The sequence below is a fragment of the Falco biarmicus genome, chromosome 5, assembly GCF_023638135.1.
Source record: "Falco biarmicus isolate bFalBia1 chromosome 5, bFalBia1.pri, whole genome shotgun sequence".
In the NCBI taxonomy this organism is placed as follows: Eukaryota; Metazoa; Chordata; class Aves; order Falconiformes; family Falconidae; genus Falco; species Falco biarmicus.
The window spans coordinates 20,702,251-20,726,027 of NC_079292.1; the positions used below are offsets into that span (position 1 = coordinate 20,702,251).

Consider the following 23,777-nt stretch of genomic DNA (forward strand, 5'->3'; position numbering starts at 1 on the left):
AGCGTCTGTACGTGCTGACGCAGCGTGCACGCTGGGGCCGCGCGGGGGGTCGCCCGGTGCCGCCGCCGCTGCCATGGGGGACCCGCCGCTGCGGCCACGGTCGCTGTTCCTGGCCGGGCTGGCTGCCGCCTACCTCGCCGCCTTCGCCTCGCTCTACGTCCAGATCCCCGGTACGGTGGCGGTGGGGGAGTGTGGGGCTGGGGTCCGCCCGGTCCCGGAGGGTGGGTAGGCCGTGCCGGCGGCGGCGGCCAGGCCAGCGGAGCCCGGGCTGCGGCGGTGGCTGCTCTTGGGGCCGGTAGAGCCGAGCCTGAGGCCGGTCCCGAGGGGGCGCGGGCCGGGCCGGGCTGGAGCCGCGGGCCCTGGCTGGGTGCCCGGTCACCCCCCTGCCTCCCCGGTGCGAGCGGGGTCGTGGGCCGGGGGGCTCCGCGGGGCTGCCCCCGCCCGTCATCCCTGCGGCTGCCCCGGGCGCTGCGGGGGCTCCGCTGTCGGGCTTGCCTGGCCCGGCCCTCGGTTGGCGGCTCTGTGCTCGCTCGCGTCCCGTTTTCCTGCCCGGGGCTGGTGGGGGGCCGAGGTGTTTTTTGCCGTGATCACCGGCTACAGCGGGAGAGGGTACCCGCCCTCCCTCCGCACCCCCGCGGGGGTCGGGGGCTGCTCTAGCCCCCTGTACCCCCGCCCCGAGCGCCCCAGCAGAGCTCTGCCCGCGCTGATCCCAGCTGCCTGCAGCAGGCAGGGAGTTCAGCTCGCTTCCACGTGGCCAGGCTGGCTCTGGCAGCCGCTGGGTTCCACGTGGGTTATTCCCAATTCTGCTCCGTTCCCAGTTTCATGAGGAAACTGAGAAAGCCACTGGTGGAGGGGGAACTAGCTGGAGCGCCCCCCTGGCCAGCACCTTGATGAGCTGGGCCCCCAGCTCGTTGAGGCGGTAGCTGGGGGGCTCCCAATTCTGCTGCTCCAGCCTTATGGTGCTTGGGAAGGCTTTGTCCCCACTGTCACCATTCATTTCCAGGGCTGTATGGGAGAGACGGCATCCTGCCGGCCCGCAAAGTGCTGCGCCTCAACGGGAAGGGGCTGTGGGAGCAACTGCGGGATTTTCCCACCCTGTTGTGGCTCAGTCCCCACCTGGGTTTGGATACAGAGCTGGGGATGGAGCTGCTCTGCCTCCTTGGTGTGCTCGCCTCCTTTGGCGCCTTGCTGTTCGAGCCCCTGCGGGACAGCCTGCTCTTCGCCCTGCTCAGGATGCTCTATCTCTCGCTCTACCAGGTATGAGATGCAGGCAGGGGCTTGCGGTGCCCTAGAGGAGTCAGAGCTGGGACCTGGGAAGGAAGGGGGGGGTGACGGACGTTCTTGCATTGGCATCACCTAACAAGCTCCTGGCATGCTCAGCTTCCCGCATGCAGCTGGGGTAGGTGCTGGCAGCTCCCTGGCTCATGCTGGCAGGGTACAACCCCATCCTTGTGCCAGTACTTGGTGCTGGGATAAAACCCTTTGAGACTTGCCTGTGAAGCCAGTTCCTGTGCCACTGTGGGGGCAGCTCTGTCCCCTGTCCACCCAGGACCCTTGTCCCAAGCGCCTGTGCCCTGTGAGAACTGTGTGCCCTCCAGCCATGAATCCATCTTCCTGAGCCATTTGAGCCATTTGCGGTCGCTGCTGGGGATGGCAGCTTCATGTGGAGGAGCTCGGGTGAGTCAGAGTCTGCTGGCACTGACAGCCCAGGGGAGAAGTTTCTTTTCCCTCTGAAACCTGGGGAACTGAAGAATTTAAAAATGCCTGTGTTTAGAAATCCGTCCGGGCCTGGGTGGCTCCTACTCCACCGAGGAGCTGTCTTGCCCTGCTGGAAGGCAGCCTGGGCAGCTGGTGGCGCTGGCAGCCCTCGCCAGTCCCTTCTGCCAGGGCTTGGGTAGTGTCCTGCACTGGTGGCTGCAGGGAGGCCAGGAGAGCGAGGTACCAGCTGTGGGAGCAGGGTTTCTCCGGTGCTGGGGTACTGCCCTGCAGTGCTGTAACCCAACCCCTTTGTTCTACTTGCAGTCTCCCCTTGCACAGGCAGCCTTGCCAAGCTGTGTGACCCATATTTCAGGGCAGAGGAGAAGCAGGGTGGGAGCTGGGTCCCTGAGGTGACTCTCTACCTCAGCACGGAGAGGAGGCAGCACCCGCAGCTGCATGGGGCTGGCAAGCCCTGGGTGACTCCCACCCATGAGGGCTGTCTCCTGGCAGGGCTGCTGTTCACAGCTCTCCCTCCTCCCAGCCCGTGTGCTGGCCAGGCCTTCCTTCCTTCCCCTTGCTGCCTTTTAAGGTGATGCTGGAGCAAAAGTCCCTGCTCCTCCACAGCACCAGCCCTCTACCCTGCCGCCAGCCACGTCTGCAGCCTTTTCTGCTGTCAGCTGCTGTGCTAGGCCTGGCCGTGGGCAGGAGGGGCAGCACCCAGACAGCGTGGAGCAGGGCTCCCTGCAGCCCACTGGCCCTGGCCTGGTGACCTCCTTCCCCTTGCAAGTGACGCTCCTGTGCTCAGGGCATAGCCCTGGGCACCAGCGATGAATGGTCTGGGGCTGTGGTTCCCAGCACGGCTGCCTCACTTGGAAGCATCCTCTTTTTTTCCCCACCCCAGGCGGTGCCGCTCTTGGCAGTGAGTTGAGGCTGCTGCTCTGCTCCTCAGGTTTGGCCCATAGCCCAGTCATGGGAAAGGAGCATCAGCAGGGAGCTGGGAGGTATCTGTGCCTGTCCCTCAGCCCGTCTGCCCTCTCTCCACAGGGTGGGTGTGGGGAAGGGACCTTTTTAGTAGGGCCTGTAGCGACAGGACAAGGGGTGATGATTTTAAGCTAAAAGAGGGCAGATTTAGATTAGATATTACAATGAAGTGCTTTGCTGTGAGGGTGGCAAGACACTGGCACAGATTGCCCAGAGAAGCTGTGGATGCCCCATCCCTGGTAGTGTTCAAGGCCAGGTTGGACGGGGCTTGGAGCAGCCTGGTCTAGCGGAAGGGGTCCCTGCCCCTGGCAGGGGGCTGGAACTAGATGATTTTAAGGTCCCTTCCAACCCAAACCATTCTGTGATTCTGTGATGAGGGACCGGGGGCCAAACCTGCACCTCTGCAGAGCCTCTGCCCTGCTCACTACTTCACTCTCTCCCTCCACAGGTGGGGCAGGTCTTCCTCTACTTCCAGTGGTAAGTCAGCCCCTCCTCAGCCCTTCCAGTGCACTGCAGCCGGGGGGGTTGCCGGGGAGGCTCCATGCTGGGGGAGCTATCCTGCCCCAGGTGCACCTGGGCCTCTGCTTGCTCAAGCCCAAGGATATGGGGGGTTGGGTCACCTTCCAGAAGCGGTGGCAAGCTAGCCAGCCCCTCAGCACCCCCAAGGGGTCTGCAGCCCAGAGTGGCAGTGGGGGACAGCAGTGTTCCCCACAGGGATAGTCTTCTGCTGGAAGCGGGATTCCTGGGGGTGCTGGTGGCCCCCCTGCACCTGCTGAAGTGGCGGTCCACGGCGTGGCGTGCCCATGATGGCATCACCTTCTGGCTGGTGCGCTGGCTCCTCTTCCGGCTGATGTTTGCCTCTGGTGTGGTGAAGCTGAGCAGCCGCTGCCCCACTTGGTGGGGACTCACAGGTGAGGGGTGCTGCAGGCTTTGGGGCACCCCTGCCAGGCACAGGGAGCTGGAGGTCTTGCCCCACGCCTCAGGCTGTGCCTCCTGCACCCTATAGCCAGCTGCTGCTGGCATCTCTCCCATGTTTGGCACACCTTTGTGCTGGCTCTGCCTGCACCAAGCCATGTCCCTGCACTCCTCTCTGTGCCCCTGACCCCTCCTGTCCACCCCAGCTCTCATCTACCACTACGAGACCCAGTGCATCCCCACACCAAGCGCCTGGTTTGCCCACCAGCTGCCCGTCTGGTTCCAGAAGTTCAGCGTGGTGGCCACCTATGTCATCGAAATAGCTATCCCACTCCTCTTCTTTGCACCCATCCGCCGCCTCCGGCTCTTTGCATTCTACAGCCAGGTGGGTGGGCAGAGCTGGGCCCCCGCACCCATCCCTCATGCCACCAGGTGCCGTGGGGCTGCCCAAGGGCAGGGGACCAGCTCGGTCATGGGCAGGACAGGCTCCTTGCACTGCACAGGCCCTTGCAGGCAAGGTTCCCCTGGGAGCTGGGGTGGCTGTGGTGGTGGGGTGCCTGATGTCCTCTGCCCCCACAGGATTATGACGCCCCAGCCCTGCCTCTGTTCCTCTGCAGGTCCTACTGCAGGTCCTCATCATCCTCACGGGTAACTACAACTTCTTCAACATGCTCACCATTGTCCTGGCCTTCTCCCTGCTGGATGAGGAACACGTGGGACACTGGCTGGGGCGCAGCAAGCGGAGGCACACCAGCAGTGAGTCCCCAGGCACCCTGTTTGGGAGGGGGGTGGGATCCCGTTTCTGCCGTGCCCGGGGTTGGGAGGAGACAGGCCACCATTGCTGACCACTCCTGTCCTGGTGTGACACCAAGAGGCATCATTCTGGCTGTGCCTGCTGCCAGCACGGGGGTCTGTGCCTGTGGGGTACTCAAGCCAGGGCCCCTGTGAAGCAGCGTGTTGGCTCCTGCTGTGGGAATGTGCTCAGCGCTGCCTGCTTGCCTTCTCCCTGCCTGGGTTCTTGGGGCGCAGGTCTCAGCCTGCTGCAGCGGGTTGGGCTCGCTGAGTCCCCAGTGTTCAGCTGCCTGGCTCTGCCACAGCCTGGCCCCCCAGCCTGCAGTCCCTCTTCTCTGCCTTGCTGGAGCTAAGCATCTATGGCTTCCTGCTTTACTGGAGTGTCCAGTACTTTGGCCTGGAGATCAACTGGGAGAAGAAGCTGCTGGACTCCAAAGTGGGTATGTCATGGCTGGCCTGTTGTCCCAGCAGCCCAGCGGCAGCCCCTGTCTCCCTATGGCTCCTGGGGCAGGAGAGGCTCCTCTCTGACCCTGTGTGTTTTCCTTCATTTCAGCCTTCACCTATCATGAGTTCATGACATGGCTGCGGGCGGTGACCCTACCACTGGTGGGGCTGGCCTTCCTCTCACTCTCCTGGGAGATTCTCTCTGCCATGTACAGGTGGGTGATGGGGGGAGCCAGGGTCCCCCTGAGTCTTGCTGTTCTGCAGTGAATCCTCAGCTGGAATGGGGCAGCTGCGGGGAGGTGGTGGTGTCACCCTTGAGGGTGTGATTCATGCATGGAGGGACACCTAGAACTCAGGTGTCCAGAGCCCGTTGGGAGGGGGTGCTGGCTGTATTGGGAGTTTTCCTCTGCAGTGTTGGAGCAGGGCTGAGCTCTCGACTGCACTGGGCACAGCCTGGACAGCTCTGAACCCTGCAGATCACAGCCAGAGCCCTGGACTATGGAGCTGCGCGGCTCTGATCTCTTTCTCTCCCCGCCCCTTGCAGGTGTGCCTGTGTGCGCGGCTGCTTCTGGAAGCTCTGGGCCACGCTGCAGTGGGCCATCTTCGCCACCGCGACCATGGGGATGTTTGCCATCAGCTTGGTGAGTGGGTAGGAAGCACTGGGAGGGCAGGAGACAGCGGAGCGTGGATTTGTCTTGGGGTATGGGGGAGCGGGAGGTTCAGCCCGGGCCCCCCAAGCCACTCCTAGCTGTGGTAACAGAGCCGCTCTCTGCCACTCCCCAGGTGCCCTTCACCTACATTGACTATGAGTCCAGTGGCAAGCTGTGGCCCGGCATCTACCAGATGTTCAACGCAGTGGAACGCTTCCAGGTGGTGAACTCCTATGGGCTCTTCCGCAGGATGACTGGTGTTGGTGGGCGGCCCGAGGTGGTGCTGGAGGGCAGCTACGACAAGCAGATGTGGACGGTGAGCTGCCCTTTTGTGGAATCACAGTATTGTTTAGGTTGGAAAAGACCTTTAAGACCATTGAGTCCAACTATTAACCCAGCACTGCCAAGTCCACTGCTAAACCTTGTCCCTAAGCACCACATCCACACGTCTTTTAAATGCCTTCAGGGATGATGACTCCACCCCTTTCCTGGGCAGCCTGTTCCAGTGCTTGACAACCCCTTCAGTAACAAAAGTTTTCCTAATACCCAATCTAAGCCTCCCCTGGCGCAACTTGAGGTCATTTCTTCTTGTCCTGTCACTTATTCCTTGGGAGAAGAGACCGACCCCCAGCTCACTGCAACCTCCTCCCAGGCAGCTGTAGGGAGGGAGAAGGTCCCCCCTGAGCCCCCCCTCTCCAGGCTGAACCCCCCCAGCTCCCCCCGCTGCCCCCCCCCCAGCCCCTGCCCCAGCCCCTGCCCGGCTCTGGACACGCTCCAGCCCCTCAGTGTCTGTCCTGCAGTGAGGGGCCCAACACCGCACACGGGATCCGAGGTGCGGCCCCACCAGTTCCCAGTGCAGGGGGACCATCACTGCCCTGGTCCTGCTGGCCGCACTGTTACAGATACAAGCCAGGATGCTGTTGGCTGCCTTGGCCACCTGGGCACGCTGCTGGCTCATGTTCAGCTGGCTGTTGACAAGCACCCCCAAGTCCTTTTCATCCAGGCAGCTTTCCAGCTGCTCTGCCCCAATCCTGTAGCCTTGTGTGGGGTAGTTGTGACCCAGGGGCAGGACCCAGCACTGAGCCTTATTGAATCCAGTTCAACAATTGTGCTTGTGGCAGAAGGGCTGAACTGTGGCCAGTTGGGTGGGGTGGTCAGGGACAGGCACCAAGGAATGGACTCCAGTGGAGCCAAGCATCCCTGTCCCGCTAGCTCAGTCTGTCTGGGGCACCTGGCCATCCCTCATGGGCTGTGTTGCTCAAGCCATAACTGGTAACAGCAGCAAGGGAGGTGAGTCTGGGGGAGCCCTGCCCCCGGGACAGTGGAGCTAGGGGAGGTCCAGGCTGGGTCCCCACTGCTGGATCCCCCCCAGCCCACTCTGCTCTCTGCCTGTAGGAGATCGAGTTCATGTACAAGCCTGGGAACGTCAGCAGGGCCCCCCCTGTGGTTGCCCCACACCAGCCCCGCCTTGACTGGCAGATGTGGTTTGCAGCACTGGGCCCCCACAGCAGCAGCCCCTGGTTCACCAGCTTCGTCTACCGCCTGCTGCAGGGCAAGAAGGACGGTAAGTGGGACTGGGGGCCAGGGGGCAGGTTGTGCCAGGGGGTTTCCCGGGCCTGCCGCTGTGACAGACACAGCCCAAGGCCCTGTACCAGGCAGTTGCACTGCTGCAGGGACCTTTGTCCTGCACAGTGGCAGGGATAGAGGTGTTGCTGCCAGGGCTGCCCCTGCCCAGAGCAGCAGGCAGGCTGGGGGCCATTTCTACCCCCCTGCAGTGGGTCTGCGCTCCAGGCCCTTCCCTGGGGATTTGGGGCTGCTGGGCCCCAGCCCTGCAGTGGCTTGGGGTGTTTACACAGTGAGAGGTCCCAGCAGGGGGTAACGCTGTGTCTCTGGCAGTGATCCGCCTGGTGCAGGTTGATGAATCCCAGTATCCCTTCAGTGCCCAGCCGCCCGTCTACATCCGCGCCCAGCTCTACAAGTACTGGTTCACCAGCAGTGCTGAGGGCAGGTGAGCGAGGCTGGGATGGCTGTGCAGCACGTGCACCCCCTCTGCAGCCACCCCCTGCTCTCTGAACCTGATGTGACACCATACTGATGCGCAGATACTCCCATCATGTGCTGAGTGCTCGGGGTCATGGGACGGCTGAATGTGGGAGCTGCTTCTTGCCTGGCTAATTGTTTCATCAACTCAGCATGTGCCCGCAGCTCATCAAAGCCTGGAGCTCTGCTTCAGCAAAGCTGGGTTGCTGCCTGGGCTGCAGTGAGGCTGCCTGTGGGGTGGTGGAAGCCTGGCCAGCTCCTGCTGGGGCTGGCAGGGTGCGGGTCTGGGCACTGAGCTCTCCCATCCCACAGCGAGGACCCCGCACGATGGTGGCGGCGACAGCATGTCCAGGAATTCTTCCCCACTGTCTCCCTGGGTGATCCCACACTGGAGAGCCTGCTCCGCCAGCATGGGCTGAAGGTAGGGCCCCGTGCCACAGCTGCGCCACACTCCCAGCCACCGGTGGGGCCGAGCAGCAGTGCTGACCCCCATCCCTCACCCCACAGGACAAGACGCCGCTGAAGCGCTCGGTGGATGCCTTCCTGCCCTGGCTGCTGCAGTCCCTCCGCCAGCTCAGCCGCCCTTTCTCCGGCCCCATCGTCCTTTGGTCCCTGTACCTCGTGGTGGCTACCGTCTGTCTCCTGCGAGCCCTGGGCCACCGGCCCCGGGGGGGCACAGCCCCTGCCCGCCACAAAGGCCCCAGACGGGGGGAGCCTGCGGACCGAGGGGGTGGTGAGAAGAACGGACAGGTGCGGAGGAAGGAGGCAAAAGAGATGGAGGAGAAAGGTGAGGGCCGGGCCCGGGGCTTGGGCGATGGCCATGGTGATGGCTCCCGTGGCACCAAGAAGAAGAAGTAGCGCATGGAGCCACTGGCCAGGGCCCTGTCATCCACCCACGGACTAATGGCGCTGCCTGCGTGCCCTGCTGCCTGCCCCTGCCTCCCTCCCCGGGGTGGGGGTCCCTGGCTGGGGTGCAGCAGACTGGTCCCCACCCCTGCCAGCATGCTGCCCACCCCAGGGCAAGCTCGCTGCTCTCCCCCACTGCCAGTGCCTTCGCACACAGTGTGGTCATCGCTCGCGGATGGCAGAGTGGGTCAGCTCCCTCACCTCTACCGGGCTCCCCTGGGCTTGGAGCTGCCCCTCTGTCCCCCGACCCTGTGAAGGGGGCTGTGCCAGGCTGCGGCAGGGTGCTTTGTGCTGGCAGGTTGATGCTCTGTGCCGGCGGGAGCAGCTCTGGGCAGCTGCAGCAAGGCAGTGCCAGCTCTCGCGGTTATCCTGCCTGGCTGCCCCTGGACCTGTGCTCGGGGCAGTTTGGGGTGCTGCCCCCCACAGAGCCCCCTGTCCCTGTGCGAGGGCTCTGGCTGTAACATGCTTCCCAGCGGCTCGGCCCTGAGCACAGAGGTTTCCTATAATTTTCTAAATAAAGCCTTTGACATTCCAGCCCTGCCGACATCCCTGGGGGCCGAGGGTCCTGCCCCGCGGAGCTGGGGGTGCTCAGGCTGCGGCTGGCACCAGGGGTGCGTGACAAGCAGGTGACAAGCAGATTTATTGTATAGCCCCGGTGTCCCACATAGCAAGGTGGCTGTGTTGTGGGACTGGAGCCAAGTGTGGAGTGCAGGGTGGGTGTTCCAGGGGGGCAGGCTGGGGGGTCCCTGCTCACCAGCAGAGCTGCCCAGGGCAGTACTTGTCGATCAGGGACTGGTAGTAGCCCTGGAGTTGCTGCACGTCAGGCAGCTCCTCCTGCTTGGTGTAGAGGTCGAACTTGCTGCAGGGAGCAAGGGTGGGTCATGCTGGGGGGCTGCTCCCCTGGGAGGGGCGGCGCTTGGCCGAGCCCTCCTGTCCTGTCCCATCCCCCCCAGGCTACGCACTTGAGCTCCCTGACCCAGGGTAGCATGCGGAGGTCCTCCTCGGTGCAGAGGTGCTGGTAGTCCCCGTGCGTATGCCAGGGGTAGAAGGAGTGGAAGCGGACCATGTAGAAGGCCTAGGGGGACAGAGATGTGCCAGCCCACGCTGGGGTGCTCGCCCACCCCACGGCAGTCCGTGTCCCACACACTGCCCCTCCCAGCCCCTTACCTCCTTGGGCAGTGTGAAGTTGTTGAACTTCATGACTCTGTACATGTACTCTGGGGAGCGGGGGGGGGGGGGGGAGGGAGGGCTGCAGGGCCAGGGCTGGACCCCCACATGGGGCATGCAGCCCAAGAGCCACAGCAGCCTCCCCATATGCCCAGCTGGGACAGCCCCCCAACCCCACTGAAAAGGCTGCAGGCCCAAAGCCCACAGTAAATGGCGGGGGGGAGGGGCCTGGGCACAGCCAGTCCAGGTGCTTCGGTCCCCTGTTTAGGGGTGAGGAGACCCTGGTCTGTCCCCCCTGGCCCTTACCATCGTGTCCCCAGGACATGAGGATGTTCTCCAGGCCGCAGCAAGGCTGGTACATCCCATACTCTGTGCTGGGGATGGAATCGGGTTGGGGGCTCAGAGCTGGACACACACACACACACACACAAGCAGCCCCTTCCCCAGCTGTAACCCAGGCCGAGGGGGGCACAGCACCTCGTGGCACCATGCCTGGGGGTCCAGCCTCACCTGTAAAGGGGGTGCCTTGTGTCGGGGTTATCATGGAAGGTGGAGTCACTGAACACCACAGACTTCTGCACCTTGCAGCCCACCGGGAAGGTGTCCCCTACCACAGCCCACTGCGGAGGGGTGCGACAGATGTCCTGCCAGCTCAGGGGGGAGGTCCCCAAAGAGGGACCGACTCCTGGCCAGTGGGACCCCCGGCCGCTCCTTCACCGCTGTCCTGCTCACCTGGGGCTCCCCAAAGAGTGCCAGGACCTTCCCCAGGTCATGCAGCAACCCCACGAGGTGGAACCAGTCTGGGGGCGAGCAGGGCGGTCACCCATTGGGGAACATGACCCCATGCGGGTGCAGCAGCAGCGAGGGGGCACACACTGGCCCTACCTTTGTCGGGGTGGGCCCGGCGGATGCCCTCGGCAGTTTGGTAGGCATGGTAGGAGTTGGGGAAGTCCACGTCCGGATCCGACTCGTCCACCAGCTGGTCCAGCAGCTCCAGTGCCTCCATGATGCTCATCTTGCGCAGGGAGCAGTTCCTGTACTCGGCGTTCTGCAGACACGAGGACCCTTGGCGACGGTGACACCCCCACACATGCACCTGCACTGCCATGCTGAAGCCCCCCAGGACCCTCCCTGGAGCCGCATAGGGAGCAGGTGCCCCCCAAGCAGCCAGGTATGGGGCAATGGGGCTGGACCTGCAGTGCTGGGGTGGGAGGAGGGGGGGTGGGCTGTGGCATCACCACCCCGACACTGTGAGCAGACCCCAGGTGGGATAGGCTGGCCTGGAAGGGCTTGCACCTTCTTCCGGACAAAGTCGACAGTCTGGTGGGTGTGCATCAACAGGTAGGTGTTGTACACACGGTCCAGCAGCTTCCCCTCCTGCAGAGCAGCATCAGGCTCGGGGGTGCTCAGGGAGAGCCCCCTCAGCATTCATCCCTGCCTCTCCCAGGAGCAGCCCCCACCCCCACCCCGGCATGCATGGCCTCACACCACTGGACCCATAGCACCTAGTGTAGCGCAGCAGGACCCCCCGACAACCCACTGGGTGCGGGACTGAGACACCCCCCCTGCTGCCTCGGGGTCACTAGCTGGGCTCACCGTGTAGTTCCGGTACTCGGACTTGGCCTTGCCAGGCTCGGTCCCCTCGGGGCGGTCGGCTCCCTGTGACAAGAAAGGTTCAGCAGGGTCAGGGGGGCCAGATCCTGCTGCCAGCAGGGCGCAGGGAGAAAACACCTGGGGAGAGCGTGTTCGTTGAAGGTTAAGGAAACACGCCATCTCCATAGGAGAGCCCTGAATACACAGCATGTCACAGCACTGTACAGTGCTGCGCAGCATCACACAGCTTTGCACAGCACCATACAGCATTGCACAGTGCTGCGCAGCACCACACAGCTTTGCACAGCACCATACAGCATTGCACAGTGCTGCGCAGCACCACACAGCTTTGCACAGCACCATACAGCATTGCACAGTGCTGCGCAGCACCACACAGCACCTCTCAGTGCTGCTCTGCTGCCCCATTCTGGTGCAGAGCAAGGGCCGTGCTGTCAGGGTGCAGAGCAGGGGGCTGGGGGGTAGCTGCCCGCTCTGCTGGGGGGGGGTCCTGGTCCCGGGTTCTGCTGCTTTAGGGCAGCAGCTCTCAGGGGAGCAGCTCCAGCCCTGCCCACCTGGCCGGGGGGGCACAGCAGCCCCCTGGCTGTGGGATCCCCCTTCCCCCCGCCACGATGTGTCATCTGCTGAGGGGTGAGTGTTCTCTTGGGGCTGGGTCCCCCCTGGGGCAGGGCCACAGAAGGCCGGCACCCGCTTGGGGTGCTGTCCCCATGGGGCTGGCACCCCCATGGCGGGGAGGATGTTGCCAAGGGTCTGGGGGGATCTTCTCCAGCCCCCCAGAAGGCAACAGCTCCAGTGCTGAGCTGTGCAGCCCACACCCTGCGCTGAGCTGGGGGGTCCCCAAGGGCAGCTCCCCACCAACACAGACCCCGCAGGGGGTCCGAGGGCCAGAAGGGCTGCAAGTGTGGTCTATGTGTGCCTGGGAGGACCTGCACCCCCATGTGTGGGATGATGCAAGTGGGGTCTGACCCCGAGGTGTGGGGGGATGCAGATGGGTATGACTTTGAGGTGTGGGGGGATGTGGATGGGTCTGACCCCAAGGTGTGGGGGGATGCAGGTGGGGTCTGTCCCCAAGGTGTGTGGGGATGTGGGTGGGTCTGACCTTGAGGTGTAGGGGGATGTGGATGGATCTGACCCCAAGGTGTGGGGGGATGTGAATGAGGTCTGACCCCGAGGTGTGGGGCAATGCGGTGGGTCCCGCCTGCCTGTACTCACCGCCTGGAGGCTCCTCATGCCGGTGGGGGTGAGGGGCCGTGGGTGCCTGGGCTCTGGGCTGGGGGGCCTTTATCCCCGCGGAGGGCGGCGCGGGGATGGCCCAGCCTGAGCCAACTGGCGCGGGGGGCAATGGGTCACCATTAACCTGACCGCAGTTAATGTTTGAGCCCGGGGCACCCAGCCTGGGGGGATGCTGCTCCCGAGGGTGGGCAGGGGCTGGCAGGGAGTCTGTTTGGCACCCCGAGCTGGGGTGCTCCACACTGCAGCCCCCCGAGCTGGGGATTCCCAGCCCCAGGCTGGGGACCCCTGGCCATGGGTGGCCCCACCGGTAGCTAATGGTGGCCCTGGGCTGCTGGGTTTCTCATGGGGGGCAAAGGAATGCCCCCACCCTGCTGCGCGTGCCAGCTGTGGTGACCCCGCAGGACAGAGCCACAGCGTGACCCCCCACATCAGGACACACTGGACCTGGCACCCCGATGGCATGGCCAGGGGCCGCGGGCAGCAGTGAGGGAGCGAGCGAAAGGGCATCGGGGCTGGGGGAGGCAGGCAGGGCTGTGGGCAGGTGGTGTGGAGGGGCTGGGAGGCTGCAGGAAGCACCCTGGGGGTCACCACCTGGCCACTGATGGCCCCAGGGCCGTGAGTGCTCCCGCAGGATCCGCGTTCAGCAGGATAGACGCTGGCTGCCCTGCAGAACATGACACTTAGCGCCTGCCGATGTTGAGGCCATGCAGAGCAAGACCCCCGAAGTGAGCTGCCCGGGGGGGGCAGGGGCATCACAGCTGGCACGTCCCTTCCCAGGGGCCACGTGTGGCTGGTGCACACACATGTGCAGGGGTGATGCATGCCCATGTGCACTGAAGCAGCGTCTTGCTGTGCTGTGGCTGGGCCACTTGTCCCCCTGCAGGTCCTGTGTGCCAGGGCAGAGGCAGCAGCAGGCACAGTGCCTGTGGGCAGGGGCCCTGGGCAGCCCTGCCATGCCCAGTGGGTGCTGGTACTGGGGGTGCAGCCCCCCAGCATGGTCCCTGCACCTTCCCTGGGGAGCCCCTGACACATCTCCCCTTTAGCTTCCTCCTCCCCCTCATCATCCTCCTCCTGCCCTGGTCCTGCTCAGACCCACTGGCCCCGCATGGCTGTGGGTGCCAGGTGGGCATTGCTGCTGCCACTGGGATGGACGCTGCACGGCTGTCCCCACTGCACGGCTGTCCCTGCGCTTGCAACTGTCCCCGCTGCATGGCTATCTCTGCGCTTGCTGCAAGAAGTGGCCAGTGCCAGTTATGTTCTGTGGCCAGTGGCCATGGAACTCAGGTGCCCATGCCCTGCCCAAGGCAGCCACTTGCCCAGCCACCCATTCCATGCCCGATTCCTTTGGGCACATTGCCCGGCCAGCACCAGCCACGACCCCTCCTCACACACTTTATTCTGCACAAAAACAGGTTTTTGGTTGAAAAGAGCAGGTGAGTGCTCTGTGCTCTGGTGCTGCTGCAGGGCAGGATCAGGCCCGGGCACCCAAGAGGCTTAGCACAGCCCCTCTGCAGCCTGGGGGGCACCCAAGGGAAGGGGGGGTAAAGGCCTCAGGTCCCCATGCACCCCTTGGAAGCATGGCACTGTGCTGCTGCCTCTTGTCCCCGTGGCACAGTGCCAGGTCCCCTAGCCCTTTGCCAAATGGGCAGCACCAGACATGGGGGCTGCGGGCAGGGGGCTGCTCCAGGAGCACTGGAGTGCTGGGAGTGGCCCCTTCCTGCACCTGAGAGGGGAGCCCCGACCCAGGAACCCACCACAATGGCCACAAGACTCCCTGTCCCAGTCCCCTCCTGCCCTGTCAGCTGGCTGGAGCAAGGGCTGGGACCCTGGGGAAGGGGAGAGGGTCCAGGAGCAGCGCCCCTGGGTGCTCCCCCTCATGCTTACCCAGTGCTGCTGTGGGCTGGGTGCTTCTGGGGTGGGGTGTTCGGGGGGGGGGGGGGGGGGGGCTGTCCCTGGGGGAACAGGGGTGCTCCTGCGGTGGGGTCTTTCTGAGGCTGGGGGTGTTCTGGAGGGCTCCTGGGGACAGGGGTGCTCCAGAGGGGCTGATGAAGGAGGGATGAGGGTGCTCAGGAGGGGCACAAGGGGACTGGGGGGTTCAGGCTTCCTGCCCTCCTCATGGAGGGCTGGATCCATGCCGTGCCCCCTCAGCTGACCATCCCTGCGCCAGAGCCAAGGTGCAGCCCAGGATGGGGGGGAACAGGGGGGCAACAGCTCCACCAGGGTGACACATCAAGGTATGAGGTGACAGGGATACCTGCGTCCCCTTGTGCCTGTGGGCCACCACCCCAGGCTAGTCCCTAAGACTGCAGGGGCACAGCTTGTCACCAGCGGGGCCAGGGGCTGTTGCCAGTCTGCCCACACCACATGTGAGCCTGCACCAGGGGACTGGAGGGGACAGAGGCAGGGACAGGGCAGGAGGGGGACCCTGGCTTTTCCTCTGCCCCCAATGTGCCCAGCTCACCATCCCCCAGCACTCAGTCCCCATCTCATCACAAGGCTGTGGGCAGTGTCTCGGGGGAAGAGGACAGGGTGCCAGGGGAAGGGGACAGCATCCTCTCTGAGGAGGATGGGACCTCCCCAGCCTCTGGCCTGGGAAGGGACCCCCCGAGTTGCTGAGCCCAGTCAGGGACCCATGAGGGGGAATGGTGCTGGGGACTGCCCCACGCCCCTACCCTGGCTCGGGGAAGCTGGGCTGGAGCAAGACCCCCACCCACACAGCTGTGCCACCCTGGGCAGGCACAGGACGGGTCTCAGGTGGGAACGAGGGGGTGCTGTGGGGTGCTGCGGTACAGCTTGCCCCACCCATGGGTGCTGAGCTGCTGAGTCAGGCTGGAGCATGGCCAGGGGCTTGGCCCCGTGCTCTTGCACAAGGTGCTGGCGCTGCTGCGGTCAGCAGGATCCCTGGCTGCCCCTTGGACCCACTGTCACCAGACCTGGCCAGATGGGCCACCATGGGCCACCGGCTCACAGTCCTCTCTGCTCTCCATGGGGTTCCAGCTGGCGATAGGGTGGGAGCCCCTCCACAGGGATGCTCCCATGGGCTCCGTGTCCATGGTGGAGCTGTGGCCAGAGCCGGGCTCTGCCTGGGGAGCACCAGTCACCCCCGAAAGGTGCAGAGGGAGCCCAACCACATCTGACTCTGGAAGCGCTTTAGTGGGGGGTCCCGCGGGGCAGAGCTGGGGACACAGGGCAAGGCGATCCGGTGTGGTGATGCCCCCCCTCCTCACCCATAGCTGTGGGGGCTGTTGGGGTTCATGGGGGACGAGTCTTGGCGGCCCGACTGGCCCATCAGCTGCCAGAGGCGGTGGCTCAGGTTCTGCACCTGGCAGGTGCCCAGCACACAGCCCACCCGCAGCAGCTGTGCGTGCTGCAGCCGCCCCGAGGCGTGCCGGCGGCCCCGTGGGTGCTGGGGGCCGTGCCGTGGGCTGTGCCGCAGGACAGGACGATGGCCATGCCGGGGGGACAGGCAGGCTCCGTGCCGGGGGATGAGCTTTGGGTGCTGCCGTGGGATAAGCAGTCTGTGCCGGGGGGCCAGGCGGGCACCGTGTCGGGGGGAGAGCCGGGGTCCATGGCGTGGCATGAGCTTGGGGCCATGCCGTGGGATGAGTGGTCTCTGCCGAGGGCCACCAGCAGGCTGCGGCAGGGCCGGGGGCTGCGGTCCTGGGTGGTCCCCAAGGAGTGAGGCTGGGGAGGGTCTCCGGTCTGGGGGCTCCCTGCAAGAGAATGGCAGCAGTGTCAGCAGAGGGGGCGACGCTCAGTGGGCTGAGCTGTGGCATCCTGGACAGGGGCAGGCATCGTGTCAGAGGGCATAAGAGGGGTTGGTGGGGCCATGTCAGGGATGCCATGGTGTGCTGGGGGGAGGCAGCCCCCCCAGCCCAGCTGTGGGCGCCTCAGCCACCCTTCCCAGCCACTCTGCCCAGCTCTGCCCTGGGCCCCAGGCCTGCTGAGCCAGGAGGAGGATGAGGAGGCGGCAGCGGCCAGGGAAGGGGAGCTGCTACCTGCAGCTGTACACGTACTCCATGGTCTGGCGTCGGCATCATGCCACAGCAGCAGGGCTGGTAGGAGTTGCCTGCCACCGCCAGGGCTGCAGCCCCGAGCCAGCCCCTTCTGACCCATACCAGCAGGGCTGGGACACCCCCTGTATGTACCCCATCCCACTGGGCAGAGGGGACCCCACGGCCCACTATGGCACTGCCCACCATGGCTGGCAGCCCTGCCACACACCCCTGCCAGCCCCACACCAAGCCAGCTGCCAACCCACAAACACAGGCACTGCCGGGGTCCCCGGGTGTGCCAGCCCTGCTGCCCCCTGCAAGGACCCCCCCCAAGGTGTGCAAACGGGGATCCCTGGCTCCGGGCCGGCCTCCCCCTGCAGAGGAGCCAGTGGCCCCATGCCTGGCACCCACCATGGTGGCCCTGGGGCTCTGCCCCCCAGATCACTGCCCTGGAGGAATCGCAGCACCCAGGTGGCTGTAGGGGTGGTGTGTGGCTGGGGCAGCGCTGGCCGGAGCCCATCTGCTGCCCACACTGGCCCTGCCCACACATGGTAACACCCTGCACTGGCACCCACTGCTGTGCCCTGTGGCCCAAGCTCCCACACCACCCTGCATACACACATCCCTGAGTGCACACACCCCCCCCCTTTCGCTACCTGTACACACATTGGCACACACATGTCCCAGCATGCGCACACGTGCACGCTCCCTCCCTCTGTAACCCCTGTACACACACAGAGAACACCCACAGCCCAGTGTGCATGCAGGCAGGCACGCAGTGACCCCTGTACACATGTCACACATGTCCTGGCACACGCATGCATGCACACTCCATAACCCCTACATACATGCAGGCAAACACATCTCCCAGCACACACACGCTATATAACCCCTACACGCATGCAGGTACACCCACACTCCAGTGTGCACACACATGCCCCCAGCCCAGCGTGTGGGCACATCCATGGCATGACCCTGGCGCAGGTGCCCCGGCACACACACAGGCCCAGACACGCCCCACACCGCCCCCCCCGCCCCACAGCCCCCCACTGCCCAGGGCTGCGGGGAGCCGGGGTGCTGGAGGGCTCATCCCGGCACGGCACAGCCGGGTCGAGGCCGGACGCCACTTGGCCACGAGCCGCTGGAGCAGGGACAGAGGCCAAATTCCTCCAGCGCTGCAGAGACGGGAAGCACCGGGGGGGGGCCGGCGAGCGCCTGCAGCCCCTTCCCGTCCCGGGATGTGTTTACAGGAGGTGGCCAGTGCCCGGAAACACCAGCAGCCTCAGCCTTCCATCCTGGCACTGCCCAGGCTGTGGCACACAGGTCCTTCCCGGCCAGCTCTTGTCCCACAGCCGGCAAGTGTCCCCAAGCCAAAACGCACTGCCAGACTCCCAGGCTGAAAAGCCCCCGTGCTGGCATCCTGTGGGATGGCTGCCAGCAGCGGAGTTCCCCTCCCTCCCCACGCTTGGCTTCTGCCCTGGCTTCACCCCGGCTGGCCCTGTCATGGCGTGCAATTGCCCCAGCTGAGCTCCGGCCCTATCCGGCTGTGCGTGGGATCACCGCCACTCCGGCTGCCATGCCTGATCCCGGGCTTTGCGAGCCTCACTGGACACACTGGGGAGCACCCACCAACCCCAGGGCTGCCACTGGCTGCACCAGCGCCTCCCAACAGTTCCGCCCTGGCTCCCACAAGCGGTTCCTGCACAGCCCCTGGCCCCTCCAGCATCCCCCCGCTGCCGCCCACCCCATTCCCACGGCCTTTGCACTGGCGCAGAGCTGGCACCCACGCTCCCCAGCTGCAGGCATCCCCACCCTGGGCCACCAGCCCCTGCATAGCAGGGTCCAGCCTGAGAACACCCCCACAGTGGCACAGAGCTCCCCCCACGGGGACCCCCATGCCAGGGACCCCCATGTCTTAGCCCACACCCATCCCATAGACATGGCAAGAGCTGCCCAGCCTGTGCCCAGGGTCGGGGTGCCTGCCCCACCCCATCCCCTGTCCATCCCTGCAGCAGGATGTGGCCCCACACATAGCCCGGGCAGGGTCGTTACCCGCCCCCCCAGACCCCTGGGAGCTGGCTGATGCCTGCCTGGTGCCTCAGGCAGCCAGGAGCTGCTCGCAGATCCCTCCGGAGCCAGACGCAGGCTTCCCACGGCACTGGGCAAAGCCCAAACCCGCTCCTCAAGCAGCAACATGCACACCCGCAGAGCCTGTGCACGCACACGCTGCATGCACACACATGCGGTGCATGCAGCGTGTGCACGCCAGAGGTTCAGTCCCGACCCGAGGTGCCCCCTTCAGCGGGGGACTCCGGCACCCTGCAGCCCCCAGCTGCCCCTCACCTTGCACACAAGTGCAGGCACACACACCTTGGCACACGCGCACTCTCCATCACATTGTGCATGGAAACCTCACCCAACCCTTGCATGCCCACACACCCTGCCCACCCGGTGCACAGGCACGGTTACCATGCTGACCTCTGTCCCCCCCCAAACCCACTGACCAGCCTCAGCGACTCCAGCACACTGCATCCCTACAGCCCTGGCCACATCCTGCCTGCTCCCAGCACCATTCCCCCATTCCCACCAGGACGAGGTGCAGCACAGGGCTGGGGACCCTTTGCCATGCTCCTACCGCCTTGTCACCCCAGGTCCCTGCTGGGACAGGCACGGGACATGCAGAGAAGACAGGGCTGGGGTCAAGGCAGGAGACTGTGCCCAAGGGGACCCCCAGCCCAGCTGCTCCATGCAGCCCCCCCCCCCCTCTCCAGGGCATTGCCCTCCCCGGGAACCTGCCCACAACCTGCCACCAGCACAAGGGGCTCCAGTGAGGGGCTGCATGTCCCCTCACACTGCGGGGACAGTGGGACAGACACACAGAGGCGGTGCCAGGCCAGGCCCTGCCCGAACCCCAGGCGAGGCAGGGAGAGAGGCTGCTGGGACTGAGGGATGGGGGGCTGCCCGGGGATGGGGGGCTGCCCGTGGGATGGGGGGGGGCTGGGCCCTCTGCAAGGGGGCACGGAGCCCTCACCGGGGCAGGGGCTGGGACCGGGGGGGCTTGAGGCTCATTGGAGAGTGCAAGGGGGCAGGCAGTGGGGCACAGAGCTGCCCTGGGCAGGGGGGCACGGAACCGGCATGGGGCACAGAGCTGGCACGGGCAGGGGTGCGGGCAGGGGGCACAGAGCCGGCACAGGCAGGGGGCAGGGCTGGGCAGGGGGCAGGGCTGGGGTCGCGGCTCACCTGCGCTTGGGCGAGCGGCCGTCGGGCAGGGGCAGGCAGGCGGGCAGCTCCAGCAGACACAGCACCAGGCTGATGCAACCCAGCGCAACCGGCGCCGGGGCTCTCATGGCGGGACCGGGCCGGGACACGGCTGCGGGGAGAAGAGAAGGGCCGGGGCTGGGCTTGGGGCTCGGCTCCAGCTGCCCCATGCCCGTCCCGCAGCCCGGGCGCCGGTGTGAGGTCCCGGGGGGGCCGGGCCGTACCTGGGCCGGGACTGGGGCTGGCTTCGGGGCCGGGGCTCGGTCCGTCCGTGCCTCGCTCGGCGCTGCCGCTCCCCGCCCCGGCCCAGGTTAAATATCGCCGGGCTCGGCGCGGCGCGGCGGGCGAGGAGGAGTCGGGCGGCGCGGGAGGAGCCACGGGCCGGGGCAGCCCCGCACCGGCCCCCCCGGCTCCGCACCGGCACCCGGCCCCGCCGCTCCCCCGGCCCCCGCCCGGAGGGGGGCCGTGATGGGATGGGATGGGGCCGGGGGAGCGGCCTGGGGGGCCGTGATGGGATGGGGGACCCACCCGGCCGTAAACGGGTTGAAGCTGGGATGGAGCTCGGGGAGCAGTCCGGGGGGGCTGGGCTGGGGCTGGGGCTGGGGCAGCAGTCCGAGGGGCGCTAGGATGGCATGGAGCTGGGGGAGTGGTCCTGTGGGGGGGCGCGCTGGGGTGGGATGAGGCTGGGGGAGCAGTCCGGGGAGGGCTGGGCTGGGAGACCCACTGGAGGGAAATTGTTTGGGGCCGGGATGGAGCTGGGGGACCCGTCCAAGGAATCTAGCCAGGGCTGATGTGGGGGGTCAGGGTACCCACACCCAGCCCCTGTGCTCCGAGGCCAGCTGTGACAGCTGGGGCCAGGCCCGGCGGTGCTGGGCCCTGCCAGGCCCCGGGAGCCACGCTGTGCCACGTCGCGACATGCTCAGCCCTGCCAAGCCCCACTGCCTGCCTCCTGCCTGCTGTGGCTCCGCTCACTGGTCCCCACACTCAGAGGGCAAACCCATGCTGGAGGGCCAGGGCCACATCCTGCCTCCCTTCCCCGGGCTGCAGGGGGAAGCCCAGTGCAGCCCAGTGCCCCCAGTTCGGCTAGCCCTCCTGCGCCCCATGGCTGCCCACACTGCCTGGGAGCCCCATCCTGCCAGGGGGCAGCACCCCAGCACCCCCGGGCACTGCAGCCGGCATCTGGCACAGCCGGTGAGCAGAGCTGGAGCCACTCTCCGGGGACATGTGTCTGCACGCACCTTCTCCCAGGGCTAATTTAGGTTAATGTTTTTAAACATCACATGAGGCCTTTTAAAACAATTAAGGAATGTAATCCGCAGAGGTCAGACCAGTCCCGGCATTCCCCCGTGGGGGACGAAGCTCACCGAAACCCGGGGCGGTGGGGAGCCGCTGCTGTCAGGGCACGGGGGGCACAGGGGTGGCAGGTGCTGGGGCTCGGGGTGCTCCCAGGGTGCTGCTGCTGGAGCTGGTCAGCCAGAGCTCAGCAGGGGAGGGGGTCCCTGCCAGCCCCCCTCACCGGGACCCCCTGCCTCTAGCTCCAGGACTGGCACTGGGTGTTTCCAGTGCCAGCACTGCTGAGATGGGGATGGGGCAAGGAGCCCCCAGTATCCCAGGGTGCCCGAGCCGGGGATCCGGCCCCAGGGTGGGGGTCCCCACGCCCTCTCCCCTGCCCGCTCCTCCTGCCACAGCCTCCCCAGGCCGCGGGGCCAGGGGGCCTCTGCGTGCTCCGAATCGCTGGGATTCTTCCACATTATCAGGACACAAAGGCTTCAAACAGCGGGTCCCTGTGCAGGGGGATTTGTGGCAGCACCTGATGATGGGGCGGTGGGGACAGACCCCCCCTGAGGAGGGCTGTGGGTCCATCATCCCAGGATGAAGTGGCACAGCCTTCCCCAGTGCCGCGGCCCCCAGCTCTCGGCATGTCTCCCCAGGGGGAATTTCTGTGGCATGCCGGGCTCTTCCGCTTGTTTGTTGCTGGATTATCCCGGAGAGAAAGAAACCCAGCACAAAAACAAGGCAGCAGAGCTCCGGGGGGGGGGGGGGGGGGGGGGGGAGGCGGCATGTGGTGGGGGTCAGCACCAGGCACGGCACACGCTGCCGGGGGCCATCTGACACACCAGACCCCTGCCTACAGCCCGCCACCGCTGCAGCATCCCCATGGGCCCTGCCCTGGTGGGATGTCAGCCTGCGGGCTCCAGGGATGAGAGCTGCCCAGCACGGGTCTGGCACAGCACCAGCACCCCAAAGCAAACCCTGGGCAGTACTGTGCTGTGCCTTGCTGGGGGTCCTGGCTGGGGGTCACTCCTGGCACCTCCAAAGTGCAGGTTCCCCCAGCCGCTGCCACCCCAGGGAGACAGACACAGGTCACCACCATGAACCTGGACAGGAGGAGGGGGCTCTGGCTAGTTACCGTTTTGCCTAATACAGGCTGCTGGGGAGGGGGCAGCCCTCGCTAGCTGGTTGCCCCTTCCCATGTGGGGTGGGGAGCATGGGCCAGGGGGTGAGTGGGAAGCCAGGGCTCGGCTGGGACCCTTGGCACATCTCAGGTCTGCAGCTCCAGCACTCCTGGATGGAGCAGTAGTAGGAACAGGAGCTGGTCTCTCCACAAGCCCCTGCTCCAGAGGTCTGTGCTGCCCCAGGGATATGGCAGAGGCATGGCTGAGCCCTGGGGCTTCTGCAGCAAGGGCAGAACCCGTCTCCCTTTCCTCCTCCGGGGATCACTGCTCCTGGGGCACTGGGAAGGACACTGGGTCCTGTTTCATAACCCAGCTGTGCAGGATCCAGCCACCAGCTCACAGCCATCCTGGTGGAGCTCACCGCTGCTGCTGCATCGGGTAACCTGGTGTAAGGGCTTACCCGCACCCTGGGACGTGCTGCAGCCAGACCCTCACCAGGAGCTGCCATTGCCTGACCATGCCACAGCCAGGCCCTCACCGTGAGCTGTCATCATCTAGCCATGCCACTGCCAGACCCTCACCAGGAGCTGCCATCACCGACTATGCCACAGCCAGACTTGTACTGGGACCTGCTATTGCCTGGTCATGCCACAGCTGGACCCACACTGGGAACTGACCTTGCCTGCCCACCCCGGCTCTCCACTGCGGATGGGCAGCACTTGCCCTCTCCACTCCACCGAGCCTGGCTTCCAGCCATGGGAATCAATTGCTAAGTTTCAATTAGCTTAATTGCCTCCCAGCTGAGTCCCCAGGGAAGGACAGGGGCTGTGGGCAGTGGCAGCAGCCCCGCTCTGCTCTCCTGCTTGCCAAAAAGTGCTTTTTTGGGGGCAGGTGTATGGGACAGGAGTGGGGTGGGATGCACCCCAGCATGGCCCCCAGGCCCCTGCTGCACCCCTGGAGGGATGGGAGGGAGGCAGAGCAAGGTCCCTGCACTCCCCTGCCCCATGGTCCCCAGGCAGGGGCTGCACGCCAAGGGGCCGGTACACCATCCCCAAGCCCTGCTGGGACCCTTGCCATGTCCCCTAGGCACCCATGAGTCTCCAGGGTGGCAGCATCGCCTGGGGGTCAGCAGAGTGTGGGTGATGGGGGCTGCCTGGGATGGGGGGCCAGAGCCACAGAGCCCCTGCCTGGGCTGGCAGCACTGTTCCACATGTGACACCAGTGAGCATGAAGGTGTAAACACCTTTGCTGCAGCTGCCAGGCTGGGAGCGATGGGTGCGGGAATGGGCAGCACCCTGTCCCGGCTGTGCTGAGTCACCCACGCTTGTGCCTGGGCACCCAGGGCTTCTCCCGGTCCTCACATGGGTGCTGCGCTTCACTCTGTGTCATGGCTTCACCCCTCGTCACAGCAATCCTTCATCATGTCTGAGCATCCCCCACCATGGCAGAGCCCCCTGCTCTGTGACTGACCCCCACATGTAGGGCAGCAGAGGGGAGCCCTGTGGGCATGGTGGGGGTGTATGGGGAGGGCTCGCTGAGGAATTTCCCTCTGAGCTGTGAATTTGGGGAGTTCTCCCAAGGAGCTATGTGGAAACCTGCCAGCAGGCTCAGCCAGGGAGGGAACAAGCGGCAAACACCTTGCCAAAACCTGCCTGCTCACAGCATGGCACATTGCCCGGCTCAGGGAGAGG

At 65.6% G+C, this 23,777-nt stretch overlaps 3 protein-coding genes across 3 annotated transcripts; 1 reads left to right on the forward strand and 2 right to left on the reverse strand.

Moving 5' to 3' along the window:
* Positions 1 to 8: 8 nt before the first annotated feature.
* LMF2 (lipase maturation factor 2) lies at positions 9 to 8,960 on the forward strand. Its single transcript, XM_056340933.1, has 14 exons — positions 9 to 170; positions 1,004 to 1,257; positions 3,128 to 3,156; positions 3,394 to 3,590; positions 3,801 to 3,979; positions 4,212 to 4,350; positions 4,692 to 4,826; positions 4,940 to 5,045; positions 5,375 to 5,471; positions 5,614 to 5,796; positions 6,876 to 7,044; positions 7,377 to 7,488; positions 7,833 to 7,941; positions 8,028 to 8,960. The coding sequence occupies exons 1-14, from the start codon at positions 74 to 76 to the stop codon at positions 8,376 to 8,378; spliced, it is 2,157 nt and encodes a 718-aa protein (XP_056196908.1). The 5' UTR covers positions 9 to 73; the 3' UTR covers positions 8,379 to 8,960.
* A 123-nt stretch (positions 8,961 to 9,083) lies between these two features.
* Positions 9,084 to 11,564, reverse strand: MIOX (myo-inositol oxygenase). Its single transcript, XM_056340943.1, has 9 exons — positions 11,190 to 11,564; positions 10,890 to 10,970; positions 10,479 to 10,641; positions 10,326 to 10,393; positions 10,104 to 10,213; positions 9,900 to 9,967; positions 9,594 to 9,643; positions 9,389 to 9,501; positions 9,084 to 9,285 (listed from the first exon to the last, which is right to left on the reverse strand). The coding sequence occupies exons 1-9, from the start codon at positions 11,547 to 11,549 to the stop codon at positions 9,177 to 9,179; spliced, it is 1,122 nt and encodes a 373-aa protein (XP_056196918.1). The 5' UTR covers positions 11,550 to 11,564; the 3' UTR covers positions 9,084 to 9,176.
* A 2,251-nt stretch (positions 11,565 to 13,815) lies between these two features.
* Positions 13,816 to 20,010, reverse strand: ADM2 (adrenomedullin 2). Its single transcript, XM_056342014.1, has 3 exons — positions 19,915 to 20,010; positions 19,673 to 19,802; positions 13,816 to 16,150 (listed from the first exon to the last, which is right to left on the reverse strand). The coding sequence occupies exons 2-3, from the start codon at positions 19,777 to 19,779 to the stop codon at positions 15,661 to 15,663; spliced, it is 597 nt and encodes a 198-aa protein (XP_056197989.1). The 5' UTR covers positions 19,780 to 19,802; positions 19,915 to 20,010; the 3' UTR covers positions 13,816 to 15,660.
* Positions 20,011 to 23,777: the final 3,767 nt, after the last annotated feature.